The sequence below is a fragment of the Megascapheus bottae genome, chromosome 13, assembly GCF_031878675.1.
Source record: "Megascapheus bottae isolate mThoBot1 chromosome 13, mThoBot2.hap1, whole genome shotgun sequence".
In the NCBI taxonomy this organism is placed as follows: Eukaryota; Metazoa; Chordata; class Mammalia; order Rodentia; family Geomyidae; genus Megascapheus; species Megascapheus bottae.
Genome location: NC_143521.1, coordinates 57,404,656 through 57,419,016, shown reverse-complemented (window position 1 = coordinate 57,419,016; position 14,361 = coordinate 57,404,656). Strand labels below are relative to the sequence as shown.

Sequence of the window (14,361 nt, the reverse complement as noted above, 5' to 3'; positions counted from 1 at the left end):
CATCCCTCATCCATCTTTCTACTCACCTAGAAATCCAGTCACCTCCTGCCCACAAACCCATTCATCTACACACACATCTGTCCCTCCACACATCTATCTACCTATCCATCTACAACTCATACATCCATCCATCCATCCATCCATCCACCCAGGATTCATTTACCAAACAGTTATTGACTACTTACTATCTTGGGAACTGTAGGTAAAGTTGATGAGGTATGGTTCTGGTATTCAAGGAGTGCATGGTGCATTGAAGGAGAGTTACACTGAGCCATTGGAGGGCCATGCATTGAATGCTCTGAATGCATGTGAAGCCAGCCGTGCACACCAGAGCTCTGTCCATGGCGCAAGGCAGGTCTTGGGAGTAGAAGAGAGGCTCTACTTGCAGAGTTGGTTCACAGATATGTGTGGTGACAGAGTGCATTCTTGTCTAGACTACCGACCACTAAATCACAGTTCATTCCTGTGCACAGCCTAGATACGCTCCTGATAATCTTCTTTTTTTGGGGGGGGGGGGCGGTCACGAGGCTTGAACTCAGCCTGGGTGCTGGCCCTGAGCTCTTCAGCTCAAGGCTACCGCCCTACCCTTGAGCCAAGCCCCACTACCTGTTTTCTAGGGGTTAATTGGAGATAAGAGTTTCAGGTTCTTTTGTGCCCGGGCTGCCTTTGAACCTTGATCCTCAGATCTCAGCCTCTTCCTGAGTAGCTAGGATTATAGGTTGAGCCACCGTGAATGGCTTACTGCTGATAATCTTAACTGTTACTTTTTATTTGTTTGTATGCTGGTTGTGAGGCTTGAGCTCAGGCCTAGGTACTGTCCCTGAGCTGTTTTGCATGAGGCTGGTCTTCTACCACTTGGGCCACATCTCTCCTTGTGGCTATTTTTGGCTTGTATTTTCCTTCCTGGGCTTGCGATCCTCAGATCTCAGCTCCTGGTAGCTAGGATTACAGGCCTGAGTCACTGATGCCTAGTGGCCTTAGCCTTTCTATGTCCAGTGGCTTCACCTCTCAGCGTGCCCTGGCAGCAGGTGGGGTACCCTGCACGGCCCTCAGAGGTCCCGTATGGGCCCTCTGCAGGCTGCTTATGCTGGTCAGAGCAGGGCTTTTTCTTCTTTCTGCCTTGAAAGAAGCAGAGCGTCCTCAGGAGTGCTAGAGAAACATGCGTCTGCCTTCCTCTGGGGAAGAAATGGCTTGATCAGGTGGCCTTGAACCTATGTAGCCCATCTGGGGCACCTGCCGTCCTGGGGAGGCCCTTCGACTGCTTGGAAACTTGATCTTGGATTCCACTTCCGGGCCCCTCTTGGCCCCTCCGTGGCCCACGCAGAAGCCCTCGCAGGGAATAACTAGACATCCGGTTGCAGTGTTGGCACTCAGGTCTTTGCTCCGGCGTCTGCTGAGCAGGAGAGCGTGAGGAAGACTCTTCGTGCCGGAGACCGTCCTTGCCTTCAAGTCCTCTGTGTTCAGTGCGTGGACTGTGGAATGTTTGACGTCCGTATTTGTTTCTGTATTGGCTTTGCCTGTCAGAATGCATTAACTGTGAGTTTTGTGGCATACCGTAATGGAAAGGTGTCCTTTTGTGATTCCGGAGGCCAGAGGTCCCGCCAAGAATGCTGGCAGGTGTGTGGGGCCCTCTAGGAGAGGCTCCTCTTCCTTTGGTTAAACTCCTGCTGGCTCTCCATGCCTCTGGGGTCGTCGCCAGGCATTGATCTGAGCCCCGCTCCACCCACACATGGACTCCCCAGGGCCTGCCGCCTCCTCGACCTCTGCCTGCTTCCCTGTTCACCCCCAGGCTTGCTTCCCCTCTGGTCCCTGCATTTGCACCAAGACAGAAGCCTGGGCGAGGCCCAGTGTCTCTGGAGCCTCCCGACTCCCATATGAGCATCTGAGAGGAAAAGCTCATTATATGGGAGAGTTCGTCCACTGAATCCACTCAGATGGGTTTCTTTTGGTGAGGTGGTTTTACAATCTGCTTGAATTGCTAAATTGAGTACAAGCAACATAATTGAGCACAGTCATAATTGCCTGAGTGGGATTTCACATTTTTGATGGTGTGTGACGTGGCTCTGGGACAGCTGGCTACAACCCACCCACAGCCCTCTTCCCCCCCCCCCCCCGGAAAGTCTTGGGAAGATCTGCTGGTAAGCCCTCGCTCCTGTAGTACTACTTTAGAGTGTGTGTTTGTTGGTAGTAGCAGGAATATAAAGCTATTTGGAAACTGAGGTTTCTAGTTCCTCTTAAAGAACTGGGAGATTTGGCCATGTGGGGCTGTATTCCAGCAGCAGCGCCCCCTTTGGTGGGCTGGGGCAGTTGTCCGTGTGGGCAAGGCTGGCTTGCTGTCCTTGGCTCCAGTCTCCTCCACTCCCCAGTGTCTCACATGCCGGCGGCCTCCCTCCTTCACGTATGACCTCCCTGCCTTGCAGGCCTGCAGCGAGCGTGCACATACATGTTTTGGGGTTTAGTCTCACCAGTGCCACAGGGGTGAGCTGGGTCAAAGACTATCGTGTGTGCGTGTGTGTGTGTGTGTGTGTGTGTGTGTGTGTGTGTGGTCCTGGCTTGTGAAAACAAAATGAATTTAATTCCATACTTTTTATCTATGGTTTCAAGCAAACGGAAGCTTAGGGCTTCCAGCTGCAGTTCCATCCCTACGGTAGGCCTTTAGTGGTAGGCTGGCCTCGGCAACAGCTAATTCCCTATAAAATGCCCAGGGTTGGGGTCCTGAGACCATAGGGGCTGCTGGTGAATCTGTCCTTGAATCAAGGAAATCTCATTTCTGTACAGCTGAGTGACCCAGGATTCCTTTATCAACCAGCCTGTGGTGTGTGTGAGATAGTCCTGGAACTTGAACTCAGGGCCTGAGCACTGTCCCTGAGATTTCGTGCTCCAGGCTAGTGTGCTATCACCTGAACCACAGCTCCAGTAGACTCTTCTCCAGGGAGAAGAGAGTCTCATGGACTCTCACCCCAGGTTCCAGCTACATGTGAAGTGTCCGTCACCAGTGGGGCCGCAGAACACAGACCCCAGTTTGCTTTGACAGCCTTCCTGTGCCCTGAGCAGTGTGTGTATGTGTGGGGGTGGGGGGGTGTTAGGGAGAGGCCCTCACTGATCTGAGCCTGAGGGTCTGTCCTTGCCCCTGGTTGGCCGGGTGACAAGTCACCCTCACTCCGTAGTTTAAAACGGCAGCTTCCGGTGATGTCACAGTCGACGTGGGCACCACAGCTCACCAGCATGGCCTTACCTGGAGCTCAGGGTCTGGTCCTGCCTTTCTCACCCAGTGGGCAGGTTCCCACTCCTGGAGGCTCTCGGTTTCCCGAAGCTTCCCTTGGCTGTGGACAATTCACCACATGGCTATTTGGCTTCTCTAGGCAGTGGAGAGGGGCTGTCAGTCCTTCAGTCCCCTCCACGTCAGGCCCACCTAGGATGGGCTTTGCGTGGCCTGAGTGCCTCCCTCAGGAGTGACTCCTCATTCTCCAAAGAGATGGCAGTCCCACGGCATACACACGGGGGCAGGGGCCCGGTCACCCTGGGGAACCACCTGCCTGAGGAGTGACGGGGAGCTCCTACTCAGGTGGGGTCTTGTTGCGATGGGGGAGCGGCTGTAGTCGGGGTTCCTTCCTCCTCGGGACCACTCCCCACGCAGGCAGCCAGTGCCATTTCTCTGCCTAAAGGATCGCATCTTAGGTCTGATTGCTGTTATTTCTCTCTTCAGCTAGGGTGAGAACAAAAGATGAGGATGGAAATAATCCGAGAGTCTTAATTGTGCAATCCGTTCACACTCCCGAAATTTCCTTCTTTCATTTTTAATGGTGGACTCTTTTTGAAAGCGGTTGGATTTTCACCTCAATGAATTTTCTACGTTATGATAGCTCTGGAAAAACAGACAGTGGGGCGGCAGGCTGCAGCTGCATCGCGCAGGGCTCCTGAAGTGTGTGTGTGCATGTGCACAGGTGTGCATCGTGTGGCTGGGTGTGAGCCATCCATATATGCATGTGCCTGTGGGTCTGTGCATGTGTGAGTACGTATGTGTGCATTCGCATGTGTTATCACGTGTGTTGCGCAGTATATGTGTCTTATGTGCATGCTCAATACTCCTGGACACGAGTACGCCTCATGGCGTATGCGTGGGTCAAGTGTGATGCGCCTTTGTGCTCCACGTGGCATGGGTCTCCGCTTCTCGCTCTTTCCACAGTCAGCCGCGGAGTGCAGCAGCCTTCTGCGGAGCCTGCACAGCCTGGAGCAGGAGCACCTCATGAGATCCCTGGCTCTGGACCAAGAGGAAGACTTTGCACAGGCGCACAGGCAGCTGGCTGTTTTCCAGAGAAGCGAGCTACAGAGTATCTTCTTCACCCAGATAAAAAGTGCAGTTTTCAAAGGGGAGCTGAAGCCAGAGGCGGCTGAAATCCTGCTGCAAGATTATTCTGCAATCCAGGTGATACCCCAGTCAGGCTCACCCTGGGCTTCTGGGAATTCTCTTCCTCCAGTTATGCCCTGGCTGGCCACTGGGGGCGGCCGTGAGCTGACTCTTCCCTCTGATGTAGGGGCCAGCGGGTGGTCTGAGCACAGGCCTTGGGCTTAAGTGGACCTGGGCGGTGCTAATTTCCTCCTCCATCATGTGTCCTTGGGCGGATCACTCAATTTCCCTGAGCCTCAGTCTCCTTTCCTGTGAAGTAGGCACGATGGCTGGCGTTGACCTTGTCATCTTGGATGTATTCGTTATGGTGTGGAGGTGAGAGGGCTTAATTCCAGGCTGTCTCTAAAAGGGAACACGGATTTTAAAAGTTTACAAAGATTTCTCTGCACCATAATGGAACATACCTAATATATATGTGCATACATGTATGTATGCATGCATGTTAGTATATACGTACGTATGCATTGGTAGTCATTGGGCTTCAACTGTCTGGGCCAGGTCTCTGAGCACTTGTGCTCAAGGCTTGTGTTCTGCCACTTTGAGCCACAGCTCCACTTCCGGTTTTCTGCTGGCTAACTGGAACTAAGAGTCTCACAAATGTTCTAGTCCTGCCTGGCTTTGAACCATGATACCGAGATCTTAACCTCCTAAATAGCTTAGATTGCAGGCGTGAGCTACCAGCACCTGGCTGAAAGTATATGTATATCTGTTTTTAAATAGGAGAATGTAGAGGAGTTAATGGACTTCCTTCAGGCTACTAAGAGGTACCATCTAAGTAAGAGGTTTGGCCACAGAGAGTATCTGGTCCAGAGCCTGCAGTCCACAGAGACCCGGGTGCAGGGCCTCCTCCATGCTGCAGCCTCCCAGCTGACGCTCCTCATCCAGAGGCATGAGAGGTAACCAGGCTTCCACCCTGGGAGGCACCGTGGGCCCCTGCCCGGTGCTCAGCCACCACTGCTGCGTGTGTGTGTGTGTGCGCGCTGGTCCTGGGGCTTGAACTGAGGGGCCTGGATGCTCTCCCTTACTGTTTTGGTCAAGGCTGTTGCTCTACCATTTGAGCTACTGCTCTTCTCCAGTGTTTTTGGTGGTTAATTGGCCATACATGTCTCCTGGACTCTTCTGCATGGACCGGCTTTGCATCTCGATCCTTAGATCTCAGCCTCCCCAGTGGCTAGGATGACAGGCATGAGCAGGGGTGCTTTCCTTGTACTTCATTCTGAAGGTAAATTGTCTGGTTGTAGAGATGTTGTGCAACAGCATAGATTTGGAAAGCATCCATAGTAGCCAAGATAACCATTGATGGACCTAAAGGGAGGAGATCCTCCCCTGGGTCCGAGGTTCAGACGGTGGTGGATCAGAGCAGCTGAGCTCATGGAGGTCAGGAGGCAGAGAAGGGGGGATCAGGAAGTAGCCAGGACGGGAGGCCCCAAGGCCATATCCCAATGACCTGCTTCCTCCAGTCAGACCACTCCTCCTGACTTTCATATCCTTCCGTTAATGCCTCCATGTTACAAAGCCCTCGAGGGAGGAAGCATGCATTAACTCGGAGCCCATGGCTGGAAACCACGCTCAAGGACATACCAGAGCTGTGCACTGCTCTGCTCCCAGGCAGCCATTCAACTTCTGCGGCACCTCACCCAGCTGACTTCCAAGCTGCTGTGCTTGCCCATTCTGGATTACACATGGCAAATTCTCAGCCGTGACATGTGGAGAAGCTCATGAAAGAACACCCTGGCTCTAGCATTCGCCTTTGCCACTGTCAAGTAGAGGCTTGTCAAGGGCTGGGGATTCTTCCCTACAGGACTGGGGTACCACAGGGTTAAGGGACGTCTCGGGTTCCCCACTTCTCAGCAGGGCTCCTGATCTTCTATTGCTTGCACAAACTTCCTTACAACAATCTGTGTTTTCTCCAGACCTCGAGCTCTGAAGTGAACAGGGAAGGACTTGGTTCTACGCTGGAGGTCATTTTATGCAGAGGCTGCCTCCGTAAGGATTCTGCGAGGTGGGAATTATGCAGTCACTCCCCCGAGCAAGCTGTTCATGAATTCAGCCCTGCAGTTTGCTCCACATTCCTGATTAGTCTGTGCTGAAGTGAAGGGAACAGAAACACAGGAAGGTTCTGTGCCCTGCAGATGCCAGCAACTGCCTATCTACAGTGAGCACTTGCCAGGAGAGGATTGGCTGTGCTCTTGTTTTAATATTCTGGTTTGAAAGGCTGGCCGGGATGTGAGTTTCTAAAGCATATATCTTCCACCTATTCCTTCTGGAAGCTTCCTGTCAGCCTGTGCAGTGCTGAGCTGGGGACACCGCCCAGAGCGGCAGGGTTGTGGTGATGGGAGCAGAGTGGACCTGGCACCCATGTGACAGTCAGGACTCTCAGAAGAGCGGAACCAACAGTGCTGGCATAGGGAAACTCGGAAGAAACCAACAATTATGTGATGACGGAGCCTGGAAGTCCCACCATGTGCACTCTATGAGCTGGAATTCTGCCCCAGGAAAACCGGTGGTACCGTGCAGTCCATGTCAGAAGCTCTGCTGAGAAGCCAGGGGCCCCTGACGCCACTTGCAGTCCATGGCAGGGGAAGGTTGGAGAGACCCCTGCAAGCCGAAAAGCTGCAAGCCAGGGGCCAGTTTCTCCTTCCTCTGTTTTTCTGTTCTGCGTGGGACCTTGGAGAGTTGGCCTAGACCCACATTAGGGTGGCAACCCGCATTCCTGAGCTGCTTTGGGCCTTTGCTATTGCTGAGATACTAGGCCACCGCCTGGGTAAATTATAACCCAGTGGCGGTCATTCGGCTCATGGTTTGAGAGTGAGGGGCCAGGTTAGTTGAAGAGCTTTTTGCCACTCACAGGGTGTCAGGAGGCATTGAATCACTTGATAGAGCTGGAAACAGGCCCACCCGCCCTCAAGGGCCATGCTCTCCTCTAGCTACCATCCTTCCATAGCAGCATTCATCGTTAATCACCTCTTGAAGTTAGTACGCCATCTTACTAGCAGTTCAATGTCACGTGAGTTCTTCAGAGACCTGGTGACCACAGTCAGAGATCATTGTTTACAGTCTGTTGTTGTCTGGAGTACATCCTAGTCTCCCACCCAGACGTCAGGGGTTCAGGGATGCCCTGGAGTCATTCCTATGTCTGCTCCTCCTGGCACCAGCCTCCTGAGCCACTGTCACCTCTTGGAAAGTTCTCTGTCTCCAATCCCCCTTCATGTCACTCTCTCAGCAATTTTTTCCTAAGAGACATGTGTTCTGGGCTGGGCTTTCTCTGCCCATCTGCCTGGACAATCAGTGACTTCGCTGGTATTCCAGTCATGTCTGAGTTGCTCCTCCTTCTGAAGGGGGAGCGATTTCAAATTCAGACTGAACAAGCCTGGAGCTCCTCAGCCACGGCCAGTCAAGTGGAAGGTGGGTTTGGAGCCTGCGCCCTCCAGCTTTGTCTTTTCCCCATAGGGCGGGGTACTTGGATGATGATCAGATGGAACTGCTCTTGGAACGGGCCCAGACCGAAGTCTTTTCTATAAAGCAGAAGTTGGAGAATGACTTGAAGCAGGAAAAGAAAAAGCTGTGTCAAAAGCTAATCACGAAGAGAAGGCGAGAGTTGCTACACAAGGTACGTAGGGCATCGTGCTGTTAATCCTGCAGGGGCCCTGGCCACGCGGGCCCTGAGTGGCGGCCATTGCTGTCCACACACCGAGGACACTCGGGCAGGCCCGGTGATAGGGTGTCTGCAGCTGGAATGCTGGGGATCCCCTGCTCCCAGGCAGTAGTGGGTTGCAGTTCATTTCTGCCTGGTCCAGGGTGAGAGTCTGGTCTGCGTGACTAAGGACGGCCTTGGTGCTTATTGATGGTTGACTTAGCACTGCTCAAGGCTGTGCAGTAGCTTGCTTTAATCTTGTCACTGACCCCATGTGGAGATTATGACATCTGTTCTTTTTAATTTTAATTCAAGTGACTATGCTGAAGCACAGAGAGCTTAAGCTGGGCACTGTGGCTGTGCCTGTAGTTGTAGCTACTCTGGAGGCTGAGAGTGGAAGGTCACAGTATAAAGACAGCCTAGGCAGGAAAGTCTATGAGACTTTCATCTCCAACCCCCCCAAAAAACAAATAAAGCAGAAGTGGATCTATGGTTCAAGTGCAAGAGTACCAGCCCTGAGTGAAAAAGCTAAGGGACAGCCCCTAGGTTCTTGAGTTCAAGCGCCGTTACTGGTGTGTGTGTGTGTGTGTGTGTGTGTGGTGTGTGTGTGTGTTAGTACTAAGTCTTGCACACAGGGCCTTGTGCTCTCACCAGACTCTCTTATTCACTGCTGGCATTGTGCCTCCTGTCTGGTGTTTTTCTGGTGAGCTGGAGGTGGAATCTTGTAGACATGGTTTGTGCCGGCTGGTTTTGAACTGTGGTCTCCCAGACCTTAGCCTCCTAAGTAGCTAGGATTGACAGGTGTGAGCCACCAGTTTGTAGCCACTTGGGATAAACATTGTCAAGGGATTAGAACAAGTACATGTTGTGTTTCCAGTCCTGAACACACTCACCGAAGATATTCAAGTCAGTAAAATATTGGAAGAAGGAATCGCAGGTCCTCTGGTCTTCCAGGACTTGTGAACTAAAGGACCCTATCCGGTTCCTGTACAATGGAATTAAAACTGTGCATGCGTGCGTGCGTGCATGCGTGCGTGCGTATGTGTTGCATGCCAGGTCTTTCCCGAACCCCATTTCCTCACCTGATAAAACACAGGTCTTGCTCAGGTACCTGGGTGTTGTGTTAACTGTGTGTGTGTGTGTGTGTGTGGTGATCATGGGGCTTGAACTAAAGACCGGAGTACTGTCCTGGAGCTTTTTTTGCTCAGTTAGCACTTTACCACGCCTGGCTTTTAGGGGATTAATTGGAGGTACGAGTCTCACAGACTTCCCTGCCTGGGCTGGCTATGACCGGTGAACCTCAAACCTCCTCATCTTGAGGAGCTAGGATTACAGATGTGAGCCGCTGACACGTGACCACAGTTACTCACTTTTGGTCCCCTCCTGATCCCACACTTGGCAGTCCCGTGGGCCTGGCGCAGGCCGATTGTGCCACCACATGTATGGTCTCCGTACTGTGCACTTTGCTAAGTGCTGTGCATGGATTTAATAGTTCAGAAATCTGCACCACCCTTCTGGGATGCAAGTCCAGTTACTGCCCCTGTTGTACAGGTTAGGAAACAGAGACCCAGCGAGGGCAAGACACTTCATCTGCGTCAACTCAGCCTGCGATTGGCAGAGTCAGGATTGGAACCCAGGGGTCCGTAGGCCTTACCTCCTCCACCAAGAGAAGTTTTATGAGCGTCAGGCAGGAAGGTCCCCCATATTCTGCTTTCTTAAGGAATGTGGGATTGTTATCGCAAAGGCTGTAATCCTTCCGTGTCCCTAGAATGAGTCTCTATCCCTTCCATCAGGCTGGGCCCTGACTAACTCCTCTCTCAAACCCCGGGCAGCACAAGGAGCAGCACAAGGAGCAGGTGGGCCTGGGCGTGGCCTTCCGAGCCGCCGAGGACCCCAGCCAGTACCTGCACAGGTGGAGGAGCGTGATGGTGGAGCACAGCGCCGCCCTGGAGGAGCTGCAGGAGCACCTGGACCGGGCCGCACTCGACGACCTCCGGGCCCTCACCCTGTCGCTGTCCGACAAAGCCACCGAGGAGCTGCGGCGTCTGCAGAGCTCGGCCATGACGCAGGAGCTGCTCCGGCGCAGCGTGCCCTGGCTGTTCCTGCAGCAGATCCTGGAGGAGCACGGGCGGGACGCGGAGGCCCTGGCCTCACAGCTAGAGGCGGAGGAGAGGGAGCGAGGCCAGGAGGGCGTGCAGGGCGTGAAGCAGAGGCTGCAGCATGACGCCCCAGAGGCCTCCACGCAGGAACAGGCCGAGCTGAGGCGCTGGGGCCACTTGGTCTTCTCGTGAGTGGCCCTGCGTGGGGCCATGGGGCCCACCCGCTGCGGAGGGAGGCGGAGGGAGGCCTTGAAGGGGGGCGCGGCCGGGCGTGGATGGGGTGGATGGCGTGCCTCAGTTACACATCCAGAGCCAGCAGAGCTCTGCCAGGCTCTTGCAGCCACCACAGGGCCATGTGAGGAAGCATTGTGGCCACGTGAGCAGGCGCAGTGGTCAGGCACCGGTGGGCCCTGAGCCTTCAGGGATGGGAAACCTGCTACTCAGGACTGAGCTGGCAGTACACCCGGCCCCTCCGTAAGTAGGGAACCCTGAGCGGTGGGAAGGGGACCTGTGTGAGACTGTTCCAGACCCTTCTACATCATCAGATGTTCAGGCATGGTGTGATGTGGAGCACAGGGTCACTGATACCTTTTTGCACTGTCTTCTTGTGTGACCCTGGCATTTTCTAGTCACCGTCACTTTTTTTGTGTGTGCCAGTCCTGGGCTTGAGCTCAGGGCCTGAGCACTGTCCTTGGACTTTCTCAAGACTAGAGCTCTACCACTTGAGCCACCGCACAGTTTCTGGCTTTTTCTATGTATGTGGTACCAGGGAATTGAACCCGGGCCTTTGTGCATGCTAGGCAAGCACTCTACCACTAGGCCAAACCCTTGGCCCCCCACTGATACCTTTTTGTGCCCTCTTCTTGTGTGGCCCTGGCATTCTCTAATCACTGTCAATTTTAATATAAAACCTGTGTATGAAATTTCACCCTGAATCATGTAGCCACGTACCGCTGGCCCCACTGCTGCTGTACTTACTGACTTGAAACTAATGGATAGGCTGTGTGCAGTGTGTGTTTGGGGGTGGGGGGCACTGGGGCTTGGATTTAGAGCTTCACACTGGCTTTCTTGCTCACATTTGCTGGCATTTTACCATTTCAGCTCTGCCTCTAACCCCCTTTTTGCTAGTTAATTGGATAGGGGAGTCGTGCCGACCTTTCTGCTTCGGCTGGCTTGGAGCCTTGAGACTCCAGATCTCAGCCCCCCTGACAAGCTGGGATTACAGAGTCCACAAAGCTTGCACTCCCATGAGATAAAAAACAAACAAACAAGAAACTACAAGAGCCCAAATATAGCCAATGTGGAACGAGACACGGGCAACATAGACTAAAAGACCTGGTTGCAAGGCCTAGCGTTGCCTGCTGTGTGAGCATAGGAAAGTTACTGAACTGCTCTGGGCTTCATCTGACTTGCTTCTAAAATGCAGATGAAAGAACGGAGTTCTTGGGGTGCTTTCAGAAGCACACAGTACCACGAGAGGAATCAAAACATGCAGGAAAAGTTGATGGAGGAGCCTGCAGCTCCCATCAGTGGTGTCTTCCTTGTGGAAGTTTCATGGTTCTCGTCCATGGCTCAGTGCCCCATCTGCGGGGTTCATGGCCGCAGGCCAGCAGGCCTGTACGTGAGAGGATTCATCTTGATTCGCGTTCCGTGGTTGATTGCTCCTCCCATCTTTCTCTTTGTGAGGCTGGCCTCATTTTCCTGTCTTGTGACTTGATGCCTTCGTGACCAGGGAAACAAAGCAGCTCTCCCTGAGCCAATAAAAATCCCATCGTGAATGTTCCTCTAGCCCCAGTTTGTGTTGGCTGAGCTTAGTCTCTGCTTTGCCCTGTTGCACTTCTCCCTCCCAGTGGCTGCAGGCTCTTCCCAGCTTTTAGAGGGGGCCCCGCATTGCTTACTGTGAGGTCGTTTTCAGCATCATTTGGTTCCATTTTGTGGTTGTACCTCTGCAGTCACTGCTGAGTGAACCATCCAGCAGGAGATGAGCGGCCTGTCTTGCCAGCAGGAAACTGTGTGGTTTTGAGACAGGGTCTCTGTTCTACACAGCACACAGCAGCCCTGCGATGCTTCCGTCACACTCTGCCTGCCATAGCCCGTCTTTATTCTCAGTTGTTATTTGTTGTTCTTGCTGGACGGGGCTCTGTTTTCTTGTCTTGTTTCTGACACAGTGATGCTAGGTTTCAGTCGCGATCAGAAGAGCAGGGAAGCGGGGAAGGGCTTCACACGGGCCCCGAAATCTCAGCTTCAAGATGGGGTTGTACCCAGGGTGGCGGACAGTAGGTGTTCAAGAAATGCGTTTGGAAGAAATGCATGCTCGAGATGCTAGAAGGCCAGCCTGCCCATGTCAGCCTGCTGCAGCGCTTTCTCCTGTTCCCGTCAGGAAGCTGTGTGGCACGGCCTTTGCCATGTCCGAAGAGGAGCTGTTCAGGATGCGGCAAGAAGCCCATGGCTGCTTCTCTCAGATGGATCGAAGCCTGGCCCTCCCCAAAATCCGTGCGCGGGTGCTGCAGCAACAATTCCAGACAGCCTGGCGAGAAGCAGAGTTCCTGAAACTGGACCAGGCCCTGTCTGCCCCTGAGCTGCAGGTAGGAGGGACACATGGAAGCCAGGCTGCCTCCCTGCTCTGCCAGCTCTGGGCTCCCCGTCTCCACCCCCTTGCCCCCCACATCCGCTCCTCTCAGCATGGTGCATCTGGCTGTTCTGAAAGCCTGTGGTCTGCAGTTGAGCTGCATGGTGTAGACGCGGGTGTCCTCCTGTGATGGCCGCTGGATTGTGAACGCAGCTGCCCCCCAGCTCACAGCCACGCTCTGCTCTTTTCCCCAAGCACATGGTAGATGGTTCCTGAACCCATATCCTCTCCTGCCCACTGCCACAGGCACAGCCAGTGACCCTTTCAGGGCACACCAGGCCCCTCTAAGTGGCAGAGAAGAAGAATGTCCACTTAACTCAGGTCAGGGACAGAAGGTCTTTCGGAGATTGATGATGATTGACGGTTGCCTAAGTGAGCACCTATTATGTGGTCTCTCCCTGAGGCCACAGCTTTGCCTGTTGTCCTGGTCCCTTAGAGCTCTTCAAGGTGCCTTACCATCCCAGGCCCTGTCTCAGACTTTTACTGAAGCAGCTGACTGCAGACAAGACTCATGACCTTTCTTCTTCCTGTGACACATTGTACTTGGACCTTTCCTCTTCCTATGACACGCTTTGTGGTCTGGTCTCGGCTCCAGCTTGGGTGCTCTTCTAAGCCCACATCCAGCCCTCTGTCACGAGGCCCTGGAGCTGCACGTGTTCCAGGGAAATAGACCTTTTCTGCCCTCTTAGCTGGAGGCAGTTTTGCGGTGTGTGGGCTGTGCACTCTTCCTCACGCGGTGTGGATGGCGTTCACGTACACAGCCTGTCCTCCGACCTCTCTACCCACAGTCCAAGGCCAGAAAGCCACGGACCAAGAACAAAAGCAAGGCAGACCTTCTGAAGAAATGCTTAGAAGACAAGATCCACCTCTTTGAGGAGCAGGGACCAGAAGACCTGGGGGAAAAGGTGAGTGCTGCCTCCACTGACTGCACTGGGCACGGCCGCCAGCCATTGGCTCGAGCGCTGAGGCCTTACGCTGTGCCCTGAAACTCCGCCCTGTGCTGGGCTCCTTCCCATGGAACCCTCTTCCTCTACCTCGCCTCCCAAGGTCTGCCCCCACCTATCAGGCTCGACCCTTCAGCTGCCCCTGTGGGTCATGATGGCTGCTTTATGCACGCCAGGCTCTGCCCTCAGTGGTTGTACCTGTCATCTCCTGTCCATCTCCCTTTCTATCTTGCACATCTTGCACCCCTTCCTCCCTCCCTCCCTCCCTCCCTCCCTTCTTTCCTTCCTTCCTTCCTCCCTCCCTTCTTTCTTTCTTCCTTTTCTTTCCTTTCTTTTCTTGCTAATGCTGGGGCTTTGAACTCAGGGCTTCTCCCCCTTACCTTTTTTACTCAAGGCTGGTGATCTGCCCGTTGAGCCACAGCTCCTCTGCCTGTTTATCTGTCTGTCTATCTAGCTATCGGTCTGTCTGTCTGTCTATCTATCTATCTATCTATCTTATCTACTACCTATCACCATCACCATCATTATCATCATCATCATCATCATCATCATCCTCATCACTGTCGTTGTCATCTTTTGCTGCTCTTAGCACTGACACTTTTAAAGACCCTCCGCCTCACTCCACCGCAGCCCGTCGTTGCTATGCC

The 14,361-nt window shown here is 53.6% G+C and overlaps 1 protein-coding gene across 2 annotated transcripts in view; it reads left to right on the top strand.

The window, feature by feature from the left end:
- Evc2 (EvC ciliary complex subunit 2) overlaps positions 1-14,361 on the top strand; it is a 50,345-nt gene that overhangs the window by 17,142 nt on the left and 18,842 nt on the right. For both annotated transcript variants that reach the window (XM_090343842.1, XM_090343841.1), the window contains exons 10-15: positions 4,187-4,426; positions 5,129-5,304; positions 7,859-8,018; positions 9,875-10,329; positions 12,522-12,726; positions 13,559-13,675. In XM_090343842.1, coding sequence (XP_090199968.1) covers positions 4,187-4,426; positions 5,129-5,304; positions 7,859-8,018; positions 9,875-10,329; positions 12,522-12,726; positions 13,559-13,675 — 1,353 coding nt within the window. The remainder of the gene's footprint in view (positions 1-4,186; positions 4,427-5,128; positions 5,305-7,858; positions 8,019-9,874; positions 10,330-12,521; positions 12,727-13,558; positions 13,676-14,361) is intronic.